Source organism: Malania oleifera, chromosome 13 (assembly GCF_029873635.1).
Source record: "Malania oleifera isolate guangnan ecotype guangnan chromosome 13, ASM2987363v1, whole genome shotgun sequence".
Classification (NCBI taxonomy): Eukaryota; Viridiplantae; Streptophyta; class Magnoliopsida; order Santalales; family Ximeniaceae; genus Malania; species Malania oleifera.
The window spans coordinates 68,842,325-68,861,031 of record NC_080429.1 but is presented as its reverse complement, the minus strand read 5'-3'; the positions used below and the strand labels follow the sequence as shown (position 1 = coordinate 68,861,031).

General features: G+C 34.3%; 1 protein-coding gene across 1 annotated transcript; it reads right to left on the bottom strand.

Moving 5' to 3' along the window:
• Positions 1-12,006: 12,006 nt before the first annotated feature.
• LOC131146490 (non-specific lipid transfer protein GPI-anchored 3-like) lies at positions 12,007-14,431 on the bottom strand. Its single transcript, XM_058096122.1, has 3 exons — positions 13,898-14,431; positions 13,774-13,824; positions 12,007-12,263 (listed from the first exon to the last, which is right to left on the bottom strand). The coding sequence occupies exons 1-3, from the start codon at positions 14,238-14,240 to the stop codon at positions 12,142-12,144; spliced, it is 516 nt and encodes a 171-aa protein (XP_057952105.1). The 5' UTR covers positions 14,241-14,431; the 3' UTR covers positions 12,007-12,141.
• Positions 14,432-18,707: the final 4,276 nt, after the last annotated feature.

The window sequence follows — 18,707 nt, the reverse complement described above, 5'->3', positions numbered from 1 at the left end:
TGATGCTCTAGGTGTATATGTGTGTGTGTATATATATATATATATATAACATTTATTATGATATATCCTAATAATTATATATATATATATATATATATATGTAATTTGGTTAATTTGAATCTTTAAAAAGTTCCTACGTGTGCACACATATACATATATATATGCATGTGTGTGTATAGACACACACACACACCACATATCTTCTATTGCATAAAGGGAAAATCCCACATTCTAAGGTAAATAATTCTTTGATTCAATTTCATGTGTTGACGTCTGCCCCGAGGTACATAACCAACAATTTGGTGACCCAATTTTGAAAAAAAAAAAAGGCAAAGGAAAGCAATCAACTGGTTTACTAACCTGTCGAGTTTATTTCAAAGTAAAAAAAAAAAAAAACCGGAGTCACTATTCTATTTTATTTTATAAAGATAAAAAATAAAAGAATTTTTTTTATTAAAAAAATTGAGTTTGGGAGCACAATTATTGATAAGGAAGGTAAATAATTAATTCTCTAGATGAAAAATTAATTAAGAATGCACCTAGTGGCATCCATTTGAAAAACAGTTATCGTAATTACATTTGTGTCTGTGTCTCCCCAAAATTTTTTTTTATAGAAAATCTTTGAAAAAAAAAAGAGAGATAGTAAGTTGTCTACAACCCATTAGGTCTAGTTGATAGTTCAAAATCTCAAGAAAATGCAATCAATTCACCTAAACTATATGTATGCACTTACTAAACCATTGCATGCTATAATGTTTATAACTCGATCTACACACTAAAACATGACGTATAAAAGTTTCACACATTATTATGCATATATACATAACATTCATTGACCAAAACAAAAACATGCATTATTAAAACATTACATAAAGTACACATGCATGGAAATTCGAAAACATAAAAGTAGGCTAACATAAATTCAACCAATAGGTTTGATATCGGGAAACTATGAAAAATCAATCAATAAATGGTGAGAGAAAATGAGAGATACATGTAGGAAAATTATTATGGTATGAATATAGGGATTGAGAGAAATTGAATCAAACACCTGATTCCTATGCCTAGGACAAGTCCTTTAGAACTTTTCCCCTCTATTGTGTATGCCCAAGGAAGCTGCATGCTTGTCTATTTATACAAAATCAATGGGAGCGAATTTAAATTTGAAATTTGAAATTTTAAACCATAATAACTATCTTGTATGAGATAGTGTATTTAGTCCTGTCCTAATCATTGTAGGACATCTACCAACAGTCAGGGACATGTAGCGAACATAAGAAGGCCATCAATCCCAAAAAGACAACTAGTTTTCAAAAACTTTCCAGACCGATCTGCTTTGCAAGCTAAGGCCAACTACTTTCTACATAAATAAGCAGCTCACATGGGAAAAGAGCACCGATCGACCCTTTATGGAACATTTTTATACTTCACCTTTTTTATATATAAAATTCAAATGTCTTAACTAGGTTAATATAAGTTTGATCTATAAACATGTTCCAAAGATTACCTTTACTGAAGTGAATCTTCGAACTACCTTGATAGGAATAATGAGCTTGAATTTTGAAATTAATGTTTGGGGGATGAGTTGTGGGTCAAAATATATCAATGGAGTCGCCACTAACCTAGTTTGTCCTAGGCAAGGTTAGAACACCTATTTAATTGCTACCGATTATTTTGGTTAACTAGTTATCCCTAGAGTATGAATAATTAGTAGTCAAAAGTCTATAAACCAAAGTCCAACTTTACGAGTACATTAATGCAAGGCTAAGGTACGAGCACTAATCAGCTAATGTTATTGACTTCCAAGTGCAGAAGTTGTCAAAGTAATACAAGGGTGAGGCCCTAAATCAAATTCATGGGGACAATGAGAAATATGCAAGCATTAAGGTCTTAATTCTAACACAAGAAATCAAATTATCATTTATGGTGGTAGGAAATTTTAAAACAAATAATACGCTAAAGGATTGAAATAATAATCTAAAAAAAAAGAGAGGTTCACGCACAAGTAGGATCTGAAGGTGATGATGAGTGTTAAGGATTTAAAATTACCAATAAATAAGCTATTCAAAGGGAATGCATAGAAATTAAATTGCAGTTGTAAGAGACAATTAATTAAACACTTGAGGCACAACTTTCTCCCGTTTTTGATTTGGTAATGAATGTTCCTCTAATTTCCTCTTCTCTCAATCACTTTCTCATTCCGAGAGCACGTGTGTAATGCCACGATTTTTTTTTAATATTCATATATCTCTGATACCATACCTTAACCACTACCTGACCCGAAATGGGGTGCTAGGGTGACCTGTCCATCTCTCATGATAAACTAAGCAGTGGAAACATACATATACACATAACTCCAAACACAATACCAGTGTTCTAATACCATCATAATAACATAAATAACTCCTCAAAAATAGTTTTACATATCCCCTAGACAAAACATATCTGTCTATATACATAACAGTATCTCACTGGTAACTACTTTATGTAACACCTCCTAGATCCAACCTTGGAGCTCCTTAAGCTTGATTTATGGTATTTCCTAAAATGTTAAGATTATAGGGGTGAGACACCTCTTAGTAAGATGGAATAAATTATTATTAGTGTGTCGCAACATGAGTTTTAATGTATCATAACACATTCATTTAATAATTAATTTAACTCAACTGCTATCATCTAAACTGAATGTTGCCCACTATAGGCCCTTGATTGATAGAATTGCTGGGTTGTTTAAAGGGTGGCCTGGGCACACTCTAACGTATGCTGGTAGATTAGAAATAATTAATTCAATTATCCAAGGGATAGAATGCTTTTGGCTTGCCATTTTTCCAATTTCAGGGAATGTTCTAAACCAAGTAATTAAGCTATGTCGTGTATTCCTATGGGGTGGTAGAAGGAGGGCCTTGGTTTTTTGGAGGGAAATCTGCAAGCCAAAACAAGAAGGTGGCTTGGGAGTGGTTGACCTCAAGACATGGAACAGAGCTCTGTTGTCTAAAGCGTTGTGGAATGTTCAAGCAAAAAAGGATAGTTTATGGACAAAATGGATCCATCAGTTCTACTTGAAGGAGGTTGAAATCTGGTATGTTGTAGCTAAAAAAGATGACTCCCCCCTATTCAAAAGTTTGGTTGAAATCAAGGACCAGCTGGTGCTGAATTCTGGGAATGTGGCTGCTACCATAGAAATTATGGAAAGAATGGGAAGTGGTTCACATACACTCTATGATTTCTGGAGGGAGAAGAGTCAAAAAAATGCCATGGACAAAGTCTATCTGGTATAATGGAATTTCTTCGAAGTATGCTTTCTGCTTGTGGCTGGGTTGGAAGGGAAAGCTTCCAACTTGTGACAAGATAAAAGGAGTAGAGATTGACTTAAGATGTACCTTTTGTAATAGCGATATAGAGACACTTGAACACCTTTTCTTCGGCTGTAAATACTCGGCTGAAGTGTGGGGTAGCATAAGGAAGTGGATTGAAATTAAAAGGGCCATGACTTCAATCAAGGCAGCAGTGAAATGGTTACATAAAGAAGTAAAAGGCAATGGAGTTCACTCTACTGGGAATAAAATTGACTTGGCTACTTCTGTGTATTTTATTTGGCACTCTAAGAATAGAAAAAGATTCGATAATCATGTAATTCCTCCTATAGATTTAATTAGTGTCATACAAAGACATATCTATAGGGCGGTTTTTGATAATTTGACATGTTCTCAGTTTGATATTATAGGGCATGTATTGATGTTCTTAGGATATCTCTGAGTATTGATAGTGTGGTTGGCCAGTTCCTTGGTCCCTGGGTATGCCCAGATTTGATGTATTTCGGGACTTTTGACTTGTATTGTCATTGTGGTATCAAGATGACCTAGGAATGCCCGGCGTAGTTGTAAATATTTTCACTCGATCAATACATTTACCCAATTGATCAAAATAATAATAATAATAATAATAATAATAATAATAATAATAATAAATTTAAATGAGAAATCATAAAAATGTACTCATAACCTTATATATATACATTTGCAATCATATATTTTTTTAAAATAAATTGCTCGTGCTCAATAAGTTTCTCTGTGTACGAAACGCAACATGTCTGTTAATGTAGAATCGTTATGTCTGTAATGAGGAACCAACCTGAGAAGGCATTCTTATATCATCGTCATGTAATAACCCTACATGACCGGGTTGTGCGGCCCGAAGGTGAGACTTAACCATGGCTAGCCTACCAGGCTAAGTCAAACTGTATGCATGTATAATACGATTGGCCTACCACAGCCTGGTTCGGACCCAGGGGCGGTCAACATCTCTATGCATGCCCAATAAACTTCTAATACCAACACTTTCCCCGAGTAGTGTGGTTGCACTAACTCATTCACTAGCAACAGTACCGTGCTCTCATGTACATCACTGGTCCATCATGGTTCTCATTTTCACATCTAAATATAAAAGCTGTCATTTCATTTCCCGGTATAATACCGGCATCATATATCTCAAATATCATGTTTGTATTTCGATATAAATCATCCTCACATATTCTAATATAAAATCATATTTCATCATTTCACAATATCTACCGTGTTTTCAATATTTCCCATAAACCAGTATAAATCACCTTTCATCATAAAATATTCCCACATATTTATTGTACAGTAACAAAACCATTTCTCATGCCACACAAATTTTAAGTAATATTTCATAATATAATAATTGCCCAGAAAAATATATGATAATCCAAAACCACTATTTTCTTATGCCTAATAAGTCAAAAAATCATATACAATATTTTCATATTCTCATGCTTTAAATTAATCAGTTAATTTCCAAAATGTCTAACATAATTTATTCCTCTTGCCTTATCCCAAGAGTGGTGCCTAAGACAACCCAACAACGAATCCACTTCGGTTAAAATGTTGGTAACTGAAATTAGAACCCAAGGATATTTTTCGTTCTTCAATCGACACATGTTTACTAAGAAAATTTGAGGAGAGAGAAAGAGTTGAGGAGAGAGAGAGATGAGAACTAGAGAGGGCGCCTAAGAGCTGAGAGACATGAGGGGGGGTTTGTGATCTCAAGATTCAATTAAATTGAATCCTTCAGGAAGGATTGCTTATATATATTATAATATTATTATATTATATTAATATATTTTATTTTATTTTATTTTATTTTATTAATAATTTTATTTAATTAAACTTTTTTTTTTTTGGAATCACTACAACGTGACTTATAAATTGAAATACAACATTTTAGTCAGCCTTTTCATTTGATTCTGTAGAGATTGAGGGTTTGAAATAATTCTGTCAGGATGTCGAGTACCGGCTTAACCCCATTCTGAACCTGAGCAAGGAAAGGAGTTGTTCCTTGGTTAATGACCCCCATTTCCTTTGGAAAATTTATTAGCCCGTAGATGGCAAGGGCTAGCATATTCAAATAAATCTCCTCTTTTTCTTCCCCTTCTACTAGAGTTTTCAAATTTTACTAGGTAATGCCCTTAGCTTCTAATTTATTAGCCCGTAGATGGCAAGGGTTAGCATATTCAAATAAATCTCCTCTTTTTCTTCCCCTTCTACTAGTGTTTTCAAATTTTACTAGGTAATGCCCTTAGCTTCTTTTTTGATCTATCTGTTTATCTTCTAAGCTTTGACCCTAATTAGTCTACATGGTTCTCTCTTGAAAGTTATGGCATGAATGTGTCAATATGCCCCATAATTCTTCGTAAGGTGTAGCAGCTAGAGACATATATTCTTCAATGGTGGGAGTCATGTCTGCCCCCTCAAGAGTAAAACAATGATAAGAGGGATTCCAAAACTCTACCAAGACATTTATCACTTTGAAGTTCACAACCACGTGCAGAAAAAACCCAATGTGACCGTACAATCGGGAAAATTTAAGGTGTCTTTCAACTGTCTAGCTGATATAAATATTCTTCAATTCTCTCACAAAGTTTATTCTAGTGTCCAGCTTAACCCGTGCTGGCAACACTGTATCGAGCTTTTGATTCAAACTATTCCCTATAACGGCTTTTCTGTGATTCAGAATACAACTAAATGGCGGCCTCCTCATCTTTGTGTACCAAAACTGAACCCTTCATGGCAAAATTTCGAGCTATTTTAGAATTTTGGCAATGTAGTGATATGTCTAACATGCATGCAATGAATGTTAGATAAATCATTAAGGATATCATCTAAGCATGCTACAGATTAAACCAAGTCATAAATAATGATGAAGCTCTTGTCCCATCCCCAAATGGATGAATCACTTGAGATTTTTCAATGAGACTCAATTTTAAGGGAGGGAAAACTATAGATGAGTGAGTGTGGTTCAACCTCTATCCCTTAGTGGAAAAAGGTTCCTGTTAGCTTTGGTGTATTTCCAAAAGGGGGGTGAATTGGAATTTTAAAATTTCTTCCTAAGTTAAACCAGATAATAGTATAACACAACTTAGGGTCTTTCTAATCATTCACCAATTGCACTGATAATGATATGCGGAAATTAAATCATGCGCAGCATTCACAATATAACATACACGTGTAGGAATATAGATTGCGAAAATATAAACAGTGCACACACGATACATTATCGGGGTTTGGCCAATACTGCCTACATCCCCGTTTTAGCTCACAAACACAAGGATTATACTATGGCTCACTTAACGGGTGGAGCGACACCAATTACAACCAGGTCAAACTCCCAGAACTGACCTCAGCCTTTACAAACTCTCCTTACGGGGCGGAGAAGACCGTAACGATACTTACAGGTTAGATCAAACCCCCTCAAGCCACGCCTAGAATATAATCAATGAATATGAAATTTTAAGTGCTTCTACACAAGCATATATGTACAACAATACAGTCCAGATAAATATGCCATCATAGATGATATGGATTTAATGTTCAGGTGAGATTCAATATGTAAACTCTCTAAGATGTGTGAGTGTATGTATATATGAGGGTTCAACCTTTAATTCAAGATAAGATATTCAACACACAAATAATCAAAGAAAGTTTAACACAATCCAAATCAAATATCTCAAGGATATTCTAAATGTAAAGTACAATAGATATTTTGGATTGAAACTTGCAAAAATAATATCAATGATTATATATAAGCTTTCAAGTCTTGCAATATAAATGCCAAGACTAGCAAGCTAAAATCAGGATCTTCCTAATCAAATGTTTATCTATTAAATATTATGGGAAAGATCAAACAAGCAAAACTCTCAAAAATAGTTTTTCAAAAATGTATGCTTATGTGAGAGTATTTTCCAAGGAAATGATATGTAAGAGTGTATGCACTAATCACAATCACTTCCCTTCAATCTTGCAATTGATTTGCAAGAGATGGGAACAACTAACACTTTCTCTCACTTTCAAAAAAATGTTTATAAGAAAGTATGAATGAGAAATTTCAAAATATGAGCTTGGAATGAAAAGAATATAGCAAAGTAATATCAAAAATTTGAGGGAAAAAATCTTAATCACTTTTTCTAATCTATTACTAATTAAGCCAAATGAAGTGTTATGTATAGGGACCCTTTTAATTTTGATCGTTGGGGACCTATTGGGAATTATATAAAATGTTTAATTGTGTTTTAACCCAATTTTTCCCTAATTACTACAATTAAAAATAAGCAACCCGAGAGTTTTGGTCGCCTGAGCCATAGGTTCGGTGGCCCGAACACTCACAAAGAGAAAATCCTTTTTTGAAGTTCGGGTGCCCATGGACAAGGTCGGTTGGCTTAACCAAGGCAATTTTCCAAAAGACCACGGTTCGGTTGCCTGGTATCAAGTTCGGTTTACCAAACTCACATATTCAGTCGCCCGAGGGTATTTTGAACGTATAGTTCGGGTGCCCAAGTTGGTAGAAAAGGTGAGCGTATGAGTTCGGTTAACCGAGGACAGTAAAGTCCTTTTTGGTTCGGTCGCTCGAAGTCTAGTCAACTGTTTGACCTTTCAACGGTTCGGTTGCCCGAGGCAATTTTAACTTGCCTAGTTCGGTCGTCCAAACCCCTTGTGTTTTATCCCTTTACTTCCTGATTTAATTCAGTTGATTCCCTTAGTATTATATGTAATATTGGGGACTGTTTTATGTGAAGGTGCAAGGACCTAAGGTCATTCTAAGGTCTTTGAGAGTACACCCAAAAATCTGGCGTCGATCAACCGAAGGGTGCCCTAAGATCATTCGGTTCCTATGATCAATCTATGATCATGTTAAGCATTAAACCCTATCATGCATGCAGATGCATTATTACAGACCATATTATATTACAGACCAAGTAAAAAATGAATGCAAATACAATATCAAATACGTCTTCATTCTTTTGCTTCTTCAGATGATATATATATGAAGCATGATCTTTGCAGTCCATATGGCCTCCCTAAGTTCCTACCATCAGTGCATGCTAAGGATGAACATGTTCAAGATGTTCAGTGCACAGGTGAGAAATATTGGTTTTATCTTAATCAAAATGGAATCAAACTCATAAAGTCAACAATTCCCATAACATCCCCTATCCTCACCCAATGGGCTTAGACAAAGTATATACTGAGTAGAGTAGTTCACTAGCGCCCCAAAGACCTTGCCTCATGAGAGCTAATGATACTACACCCCTATCTAATCCTAGAAGGTAAAACCTGGGTAGAAGGCCTGTGAGAGTATGTGAGTTCACATACTTAGCCTATTCCCACAAACCCCACATGTCATTCATTTCATAATATTTTTGCATATTATTTTCTTATATTACTTCATTTTAGCATGACCATGTATATATGTGAGAACCTCTATGACTGGAGAATGGAGATAGGGAAATGTAATTTTTCTTTTGAATTTGAGATGCATTATGTCTAATTCAATCACCTCACGCCTCATCATTGATTGTATATATTACACAATCTAGTAAATGGCATGCTTATCTATTGCATTTTATGCTTAGAATTAAAATTTTCAAAGACGGGAAAATGAATCTGATGACGAAACTCAAAATTTGGGCATTGGCATCTTTTTGAAACTCTCAAGGTGAGGATGACCTTCACAATGTCGAGACTGTTCAATATTTAAAGGGTTAGTAAATTAAATATGTGTGGAAGAGTCACGAGTCTTGATTAATTAAACTCAAAAAACGGTAATCATTGGCTAATTAGGTACCATTCGTTGGGTAGGTGTATAAGGGATGTTGATACCTTCCCCTCATATAATCATACTCTTGAAAGTACTTCAGTTGTGCAGACCAAGACTATAGGTTCCCTAGACTTAGGTTTAAATTAAAGATCAAAAAAATTAGCTGCAATTAGGCGACCTAATCACACTTAGGGCAAATAATAGGTCAGTGGTGACTCCGATAAACTTTCAGGAGCCATCATTTCATCTCATGCTTTCTCATTCATCATCCGAATTAAGGCAATCGAACCAATAATGTTTCAAGATAAAAAGATATTTTTAAATAACAATAAACAACATTAACAAACCAATCATTAAAATCCACAAGATGGAGTCAACTACATGAATCCTTTTCCGTCACTTTATGTGATCATGGACATTTTTCTTCAACAAATTCAAGGATATTAAATCTTTACTATCTTATTCCAAGTTATTTTAGGTCTACCCCTACTCCTTCTACTGCTACTCATAGTAACTAACTCACGTTTCCTCACTAGTGAACTATGTGGCATACGTTGCAACTGTCCAAACCCTTTAAGTCGTCCCTCCTTTATCTTATTTTCTACAAGAGCTAAGCCTAACTTGTCGTGAATATATTCATTTTTAATTTATCTTTTAATATCACATCACTCATCCATTTAAGCATTCTCATCTCAGTAACTTTTACTTTTGGATATATTGTTTCTTAGTGGTCTAACATTCTTATTCATATAGCATAACTGGTTTTAGAGTTATTCTATAAAATTTTCCTTTTAATTTTTTAAAGGTATTCTACGATCATAAAGTAAACTTGAAGCACTTCTCCATTTTATCAAACCTACTTTAACTCTATGCATTATATACTCTTCAATTTCTCCCTCAGCTTGCATAATAGAATCAAGATATTGAAATCTACTAGTGTCATTGATTTCTTGATCATCAAGTTTAACTTTGTCTCCAATATTCCTCCTACATTACTGAAATTACATTTCATATATTTTGTTTTATTTCTAGTTATCTTAAAGCTTCTAGATTCTAAAGCTTTCTCTTCATAATCTAATTTAGACTCTACTCCACCCTAATTTCATCAATTAAGAAAATATCATCTACAAAAAAATCATAAAAATAAAAAAATAAAAAATACACCACGGAACATCATTTTGGATACTCCTAGTCAATTCATTCATCACTAAAGTTAAAAAAAAAATGGGGATTAAAGCAAATCTTCGATATACACCTATTGTGACTTAAAATTCTCTAATCTCTCCACCTATAGTCCTAACACTAGTTATTACTCCATCTTACATATCCTTAATAACATCAATATACCTACTATATACACCCTTTTTTTCTAAAACCCACCATAGGACTTCCTTAGGTACCCTTTTATATGCATTCTCTAAATCAATAAATATCATATGCAAGTCCCTCTTCTTTTCCCTAAACTTTTTCATTAATTTTCTTAAAAGATATATAACTTTTGTAGTAGATCTCCCAGACATAAAACCAAATTGATTTTCTAAGACCTTTGTTTCTAGTCTTAATTTTTGTTCAACTACCATTTCCCACAGTTTCACTATATGACTCATAAGTTTAATTCAATGATAGTTATTACAATTTTGAATATCTTATTTACTTTCATTTATAGGTATTAAAGTGTTTTTCCTGCATTCGTCTAGCATTTTCTTAGTTTTTATAATTGTGTTAAATAAATTAGTTAACTATATAATTTTGTTATCACCTAGTCGTTATTAGTTAAGCATTTCCAAACTTCAATTGGGATTTTATCTAGACCTATAACTTTTCCATTTTTCAAAAGTATCATATAAGACATAGAACTCTAGCATTAAACAAATTTCTAAGATTACTTCCTCAAATTATGGCAAGTAAATGACTAGAAGTTCATTAGATTCAATTTGGAAGGATACTCTTAAGTAAACATGCTCACTTGCAATGTTAATTTGGTCCTTTGACTTCAAATAAATTTTTTTCATACAACTAATTATAAACATGTCATTGAATCCAATTAGAATATTAATTTGGCCTACTTGAATATGCATAGATAGAACTACTCTTTCTTAAGATGTAGTGTAATTAACTGCACTTCAAATAAAATCAAATATAGTAAAAAAAAAAAATAGTGCAAGGGAGAGAATCTGACAATTTAATCTTGAGATAATATTCATGTTAAACATTCAAGTTTAAATATTAGGAAGGAATGAGAAAGAATCTGAGATAGGAAATGACCTATATTTTATTGTGTTTCTTAAGTTTAATGAGTATTTGAGAGAGAGAGAGAGAGAGAGAGAGAGAGAGAGAGAGAGAGAGAGGAGAGAGAGAGAGAGAGAGGAGAGAGAGAGAGAGAGAGAGAGAGATGTTCTTCTCAAAATCATACTTTATTTAATCCAATGAAAAAATTAATAGGTAAAAAGGTGTTTTGGGGCACAAAGAGTTTTTCATTTAGAAAAAAATAATGATCATATTCTTGTGTGGTAAAGGAAGCGCTCAATCATACCGCAATACATGACTCTGATTGAGGTGGATGTTGCAAGTTAGGATTTTAAATACCACAAAAGTAAATACTCAATGTCTCCTTAGTGGAGTTAATCATCTCTCTCAATTATAAAATTTATAGATCATGTTCTAACCTAAACATCAAAAAGTGTCCTCAAAGACCATAACTCCATAAGGGTATCTCAAGCTCGTTTTTTTTGGTAGCAGGTGATCATCGACAAAATTAATACACCTCAGTCAAATTTTACATCGACACACAAAAATACACAAACACACACACACACACACACACATATATATATATATATATATATATATATATATTTTTTCTTTAGAAAAAGGTAGAAAGACACAATAAATTGAAAACATATATTATTTTAATTTAAAAAATCTAACATGCAGCCAAGTTGCTTAAGGGATAACTGTCAAATCTGCAAATTCCAAAAACATAAATAAATAAAGGCTATTTTATTAGAATCTAAAAACCCTAATTGATTAAAATGCTGAAATAATAACTGAAGCTGCAACGAGAGCAACGAGAGTAGAAGCACTAAAATTATAGTTCCAACTGGCTGAATTTTTTGTAGTTGCACTCCCTGTAGAATTGTTCGAAGAACCTATGAAAAAAAATATAGAAATGAATTTATTAAAGCCATGTTTATATCAAATATTTGTTTGGAACAATTAATAAATATAAAGAAAATAAGAACGAAATTCCTTTTCATCGGTTTTTTTCTCTATATCAAATATTAAAGAATAAAATTTTATTTTAAGATGGTTAAAAATTATTTAAAAATAAAAAATTAATAGTGTAAAATCAAATTTTGTTTATTGATGTAATATTATATTTTGTCTCTCACTTTTTCTCCAAAAGTAAATTTCTCCATTTTTTTTTTCATTTCTTTACGTTTTTCAAATTTCAATGAGAATTGAAGTTTTCACTTCCTATTCCTGATGAAAAATTAATTTTATTAAAAATTCCATTTTTCAACCCCACTCTTTCCTTAAGCCTACCAATACAAATTTTAATATTAAAAAACAAAACAAGCTTCTAAAGACATTTTATAAATGTCCTTCTTTTAGTGGAACCTTGGGAATGACTTGAAATTGGAGCCTTTGATAAAATTAGTATGTCCACCTTGCACACATTTTAGTTTTTAAAAAAAATAAAATAAATAAATAAAAGAGTAAAATAAAATGAATAAAATTAATTATTTGATATGGAAGGAGACATTAGTTTAGCGCATGAAAAAAAAAAAAAATGAGAGATCGTTAAGTTGCACTTGGAGCTCAGAGAATATAAAGTCTATTTAGTTGTATAAAATAATTCATATTTTTAATTTGGCTTTTATTTTTTAGAGTATTATAATGTTTTAATTTACTTTTTAGTTTTTCAAAAAATTTGTATTGAAAATGTAGAAAATAAAGAGTATTTAGTTGCAGATAGTAATTTTCAAATTTTTTATTTTGTAGATTTCAAGATAATTATTAAAAAAAAAAAAGCTAATTATTCAATTCTTTAAAAATTATATAAGAGTTTAAAATTTTAGAAAATAATACAAAGATATTTTTCAACTTTTCTTATAGATTTGAAAATTTCAAAAAAAAAAAACAAAATGCCTTTTTTTGAAAAAAAAAAAAAAAACTATTTTATGACAATAGAGCCAAAATTTTTATTATTTTTTAATTTTATTTGAAAATATTAAAAAATTAAAAAGTAAGTTGATTTTTTTGTGATTCTTTAAAAAACTAAACAAGTGCTTTTATTAAATTAAGAATTTTATTTAAGAAAAAATTAGAAAATTCATTTTCTTTTGTGCCTTCTCTCTGTATATATATCAATATAGTTAAGAATGAAATTTTGAATATAAAAAAAATAAATATTAATAATGTGCAAATTTGAATTTTTCTCCATTGATTTAGTATATATTTAGTTTTCTTATCCACTTTTCTAAATAACCAAAAATGAAAAAGTTAATTTTTTCACATTACCCCTTATTCTCTCTAGGGCTCAAACAAAGTATTCGTTCACCAGTAGACCTCATTGAACTGGGAAAACAGTAGAGAAAGGAAAGAAAATATAAAGCATTAATAGACCAAATAATTGAGGTTGTGGGTAGAACTCACCATCGGATGGAGTTGCAGGAGTAGTGGGTGAACCCGTTGGCGACGTAGCTTCTACAATATAATGGAACAAAGTTAATACAAAACAAATATACATGCATACATACATACATATATATATATATACCATTCTTGCAAACAGAAATGTCGGCATTAGCGCCGCAAGCCTTGGCGAGGTTCAGAGCATCAGCTTGGGTGATGTTGAGAGACTTGAGAATGGCAGCGTTGTTGAAGACGGCGCAGAGGCAGTGGGCGTCGTCGGAGATCATCCGCTTCAGCGGCGCGCAGCAGGACGAGGGAGGCGACGGAGAATGCAGGTACGGTTGGCAGGGTAGCAACTTCTGCGCGCACGGCACTGCGCCCGGTGTGTCTCCGGCCGTCGAGATCCCGCCGCCGTCTTCGCTCGAACTCAGGGATGCCCCCCACGAACAGATTATCAGAAACAGAACACACTTGTTGGAATCCATCATCGTCGATGGATCGTTAATTTTCAACCAGAGATGAAGAGTGAGAATAAAGAGATGGGGAAAGAAGAACAGTAAGTATATAGCTGTAGGAGAGCAACAGCTGCAGGCCGCACGCTGATAGATCTAACCAACTTATTCTCTCGCAGAAAGGATCGTTCTTCCCGCGAGACTTGCTGTGCTATTATTACTCCTTCTTCTATGCCTTTTCTCGGGTTGGAATTATAATAAGTTGCTGCTGATCTTTTCTTTGCTTCTATTTTTTCTGTTTGTTTCTTATTGAATGGAAAGAAAAAGTAGACTTTGACAAATGGGCAGACTATAAGTGTGGGTTCTACATTCACATGGGTCACGCACTCTTGCATGTGTAGCGCGAATGTCACATGCTTAGAATGCATTTTTTGGGACCTTAAATCATTTCTCGATTAATAGTCATGTTCTTCCCTCTAATAAGTGTAATATACGTTCGAGTCCAAGAGGGTATATGTGTTTCATATATTTCTTTTTCGTCTTTTTGCATCTCTTCACAATAAAATTAACTCATATATCTATTTACAAACTATAAAGATTAAATTGATCAAGATGTAATATCAATATGTTCTTGGTTTCTTTTGCTTCATTTTCATCTATCAATAGGGTCTAGGGATATATATATATATATATATATATATCTCAATAAGGAGAGTGAAATCCAAGGATAGATCGTATAGAGAGGAATAAAGAAAATAAGTGAAGGGATTTGCGGAATAGCCCTAAGATCCGGTTGTAGTGCATACGGATAACAAAAAAAATGATCAGATCATGCAATCCCTAATTACGTTATTAGGATTATACCTGCGAGATCTGTCTAGTTTGATCATGAATCTACAAGTACGAAAACGAGTTCTTGAAGACGACCAGGAATTTTCTACTGTATTCCTTGAACACGTCTTGCTCCTGAGAGAGTGGGCTCGTAAGCAGTTGTTAGGGTTTTCTTCTTTCATGAAAACGTCTGCCTCTCTGAGAGTTTTTTCATCTCACCTACCTGCTAAATGGAGCGCATGTATATAGGCTACGGCAGGGACATTTAGGCAAATATGACTAGAGCTTCCCATATAATTAAGAATTCCTAATCCGACCTAAATTCATCCTTAATTACGTTAATTATAATTCATACCACTAAAGAATTATAATTGCACTCCCTACCATATTCAAAATTTAAATTTCAAGCTCCTATTATTAAATGCTTATTTATCTCTCTACGTAAAGATTACAGATACCCGTCTATTAAATTAAATTACTGAAATTTTAATTAATTTGCATATTAATTCCCTGAAACCTTCCACTTAACTTATTTGATATGCCGGATTCAAAATCTACCTGCAGGGTTTGACACAATCAAAACTTATAAGTTTCCTCAATGGGGTATCATCAATCGCGATATCGAAACGTGGATTCCATCAATAATTAATGTTCACCATACACATAATGTCATCACCCAACTCACTGAGTATTTTGACCCCTAAAGAATCCCACTCTTCTATGAATCAAAGTAATAAACACTATATGCATGTGTCCAATAATCATATCAAGTGTCACGACGTCCCGGACCCGGCCCGGAGAGAACCGACTCTTTTGGCACAAAATGGGTTCGGCTGCTAACTGGGAAGATTGGAAGTGTGATTTTGAAAATGTGATTTTCGTGAAAAACGATGTGTGATGGAGTCGCCATTAACCTTTTGAAGTACGGTTAGAACACTTGATTGCTACCCCGTTAGGGGTAAAAACGGTCTGCGCAACCAGAGTCGGGCTCGGGAGTACGGTTACGTGAGGGGAAGGTATTAGCACCCCTCCGCGCCCGTTCTTACGAACGGTACCAGATTAATCAAAAGTTATCCCAAAATAAATCTAATAAGCCTGTTGAAATTACTCCCTTTCAAAAATCAAAAGAATGAAAATACCACATAGGTATTCCCTCATAACTGGGACAAATCAATACTCCGAAGAGTCTATGCCCTTGGTTGCAATCATAGGGAAGGAAAATTGAAAATAGGATGCAAAATATGTTCCCAGAGGTTTCGAAATTTGTAGGTTTTTCTAAGTAGGGAAATACTATTCCAGGAGGTTTTTGAAGTTTGTTCGGGATGAAAGTGATTTCCTGTGCCTAAAAACGTTTTTTGTGATTTTTTCTAAGTGTGAAAAATATTTTTTCGTGATTTTTCCCGAACTTCAAAATTACAAAAATCAATGGAAATCAAAGTGTGAAAAGGTTTTTGTGATTTTTGAGAATTTTGTGATTTTTTTATGAATTTTCTAGATATTTAGATAGTAATAAACAAATGAGATGGAGAAAACCAACGTGAACCGGTTCGGGGGAAGACGAACCAGATAAACATTGACTGGTCTGGGGGAAGAACCAGTTTAAGGTCTTGGTCGAGACTAATGAGCCACATGTCACACAGTGAGTGGATAAGGGCATATGGTTTGGATTGAACGCATGCAGAGCTCAATCTCAAGCATCCATTGAGGACGGAGATCTAATGGCAAAGGAAAGGCCACACAGCCTTCTGAATGTGTGAAGGATGGCACTCCACGCGTCATTTTCTTATGGTGCAAGCATGCCCTTTTTCACCTATCTCCTCAAGCAAAGCCATCATGGTCTCAAACTGTTTTGTCCTACCAAATATCTCCATCATCTTATTACAAGTCCTTGAATCATGAGAATACTCGGGCTTTTGCCCTACCCAGTTGAAAAATGAAATGCTGGCTTCCTAGCATGAGAGAACTTTTCACGCACATCAACCACCAGATCATGTGATAAACTAACCACACATTCGTATAAAACTGCCTCCATATTCCGATCCAATGCGAATAATTCTTCAATAACCTTACACACTCTAGCAACCTCTTCAAGATCTGCTTCTGATTTAACATTAACATTTTCACACACATTCCAGTCACCACCATCATCATCATCATCAATCACCCCACCACCTTCCTCACCATCGAGCTCAGTACCAGAATCTGAATCACCATTTGGAACACCAGAACACCCCCTTCAATTCAGAATTATCATTTTTTCTCACAAACCAACTTCGTGCTAGTGTGAAACCCCTACAAAACCTCTAGAATTGAACTTCAATGCTTTTTCATGCAGTTCATAATTGGACAATAGGAAAAGGGACGAAAACCTATTGAAATTCAAATCAGACAATTTTTCATACAAATTAAAAGTAAGAGAAACTGAATGCAACCCCATAGGGATAGTAGCTAGCAATTTTTCTTGTAGAACGGAGCAGAGAGAGTGTGACGGAGACAAAAGATACGAAACTTCAGAGTGAGAACAATAGACAGAATGATGAGAAGCAAAAGGAAGCAGACAAGACAGGGACGGAGAGCTACCACTAAAAGGTTGCACTTGCTGTTGTCCACCAACTCGTCATTCTTCCAGGCACATGGATCGTCCACGATGGATAGAGCGTGGTGAGGTAGCGAAGCAGCGGCGATGGAGGTAGGCATAGGGGCTGGGGTTGCATGCATGAGTTGTGTGCATGGGTGTGTGAGACAGTGTGTGGGTGAATGTGGACGATGTGTGTTTTTTAGTGTGTATAGTAGTGTGCATGAACTCCTGATATTATCTTCCTCAATTCCCATTCTTATAGGCTTCTTAAATCGCTCATGATTAGTAGAGGTGCTTCCAAAATCACACAACTTCCATAATCCATCAGACCCCAACAGAAGATTCTCAGCTTTCAAGTCCCGGTGAGCAATGGGTGGAGACTGGCAGTGCATTGCAAAGACAGCATTACACACGTCTCTGAAGATTGAAAGAACCTGTTTCTCATCAAAATACCCAGATCCTCTGCTGTCCAACACATTAACTAAAAATTTTTCACAGCATTCCATGATAAGAAGGGCTTCCTTTGTCCGTCCCATATCCAAGATAGTGTGAGCATGAAGAGTTACAACATTGGGATGTCCTTTTACAGTTTCATCACTGAAATCTCCTTCATCGCCTGTTCCAGTGATTCCACGTCATTGCATATAATGTGCTTTAAAGCATATCGCTTCGACGAATCTAAAAAGTCTCAAGCTAGGTAAACCCAAGAGAACCCTCTTTCAGCAATTGCATTCTACACAGGAATTTTAAGACTCCCAACATCAATAGAGCGGCCTTCAAAACAAGCTTGTCCCTTGGGCATGAAGACCCAGAACCTTCACATGACTGATATTGATGAGACAAAGATTATAACACGCGCGATCTGGATGCAAAGTGAAGATCCTGAGTTCAGATTCTATGATCCAAAGTTCAATTCGAAAAATAAAGAACAAACATCACCAGAACAATCCCTAAAGAAGATTTATTCTGAAACGGAGGATATGCAAACATATGGAGAGAGGTAGGTATCCTAGCTGTAGGAGGCGAACATTGCTATCAAAATTAAAATCCGCGGTAAGCTCTAACAAGTATATGAAAAGAAGATATAAATGCCC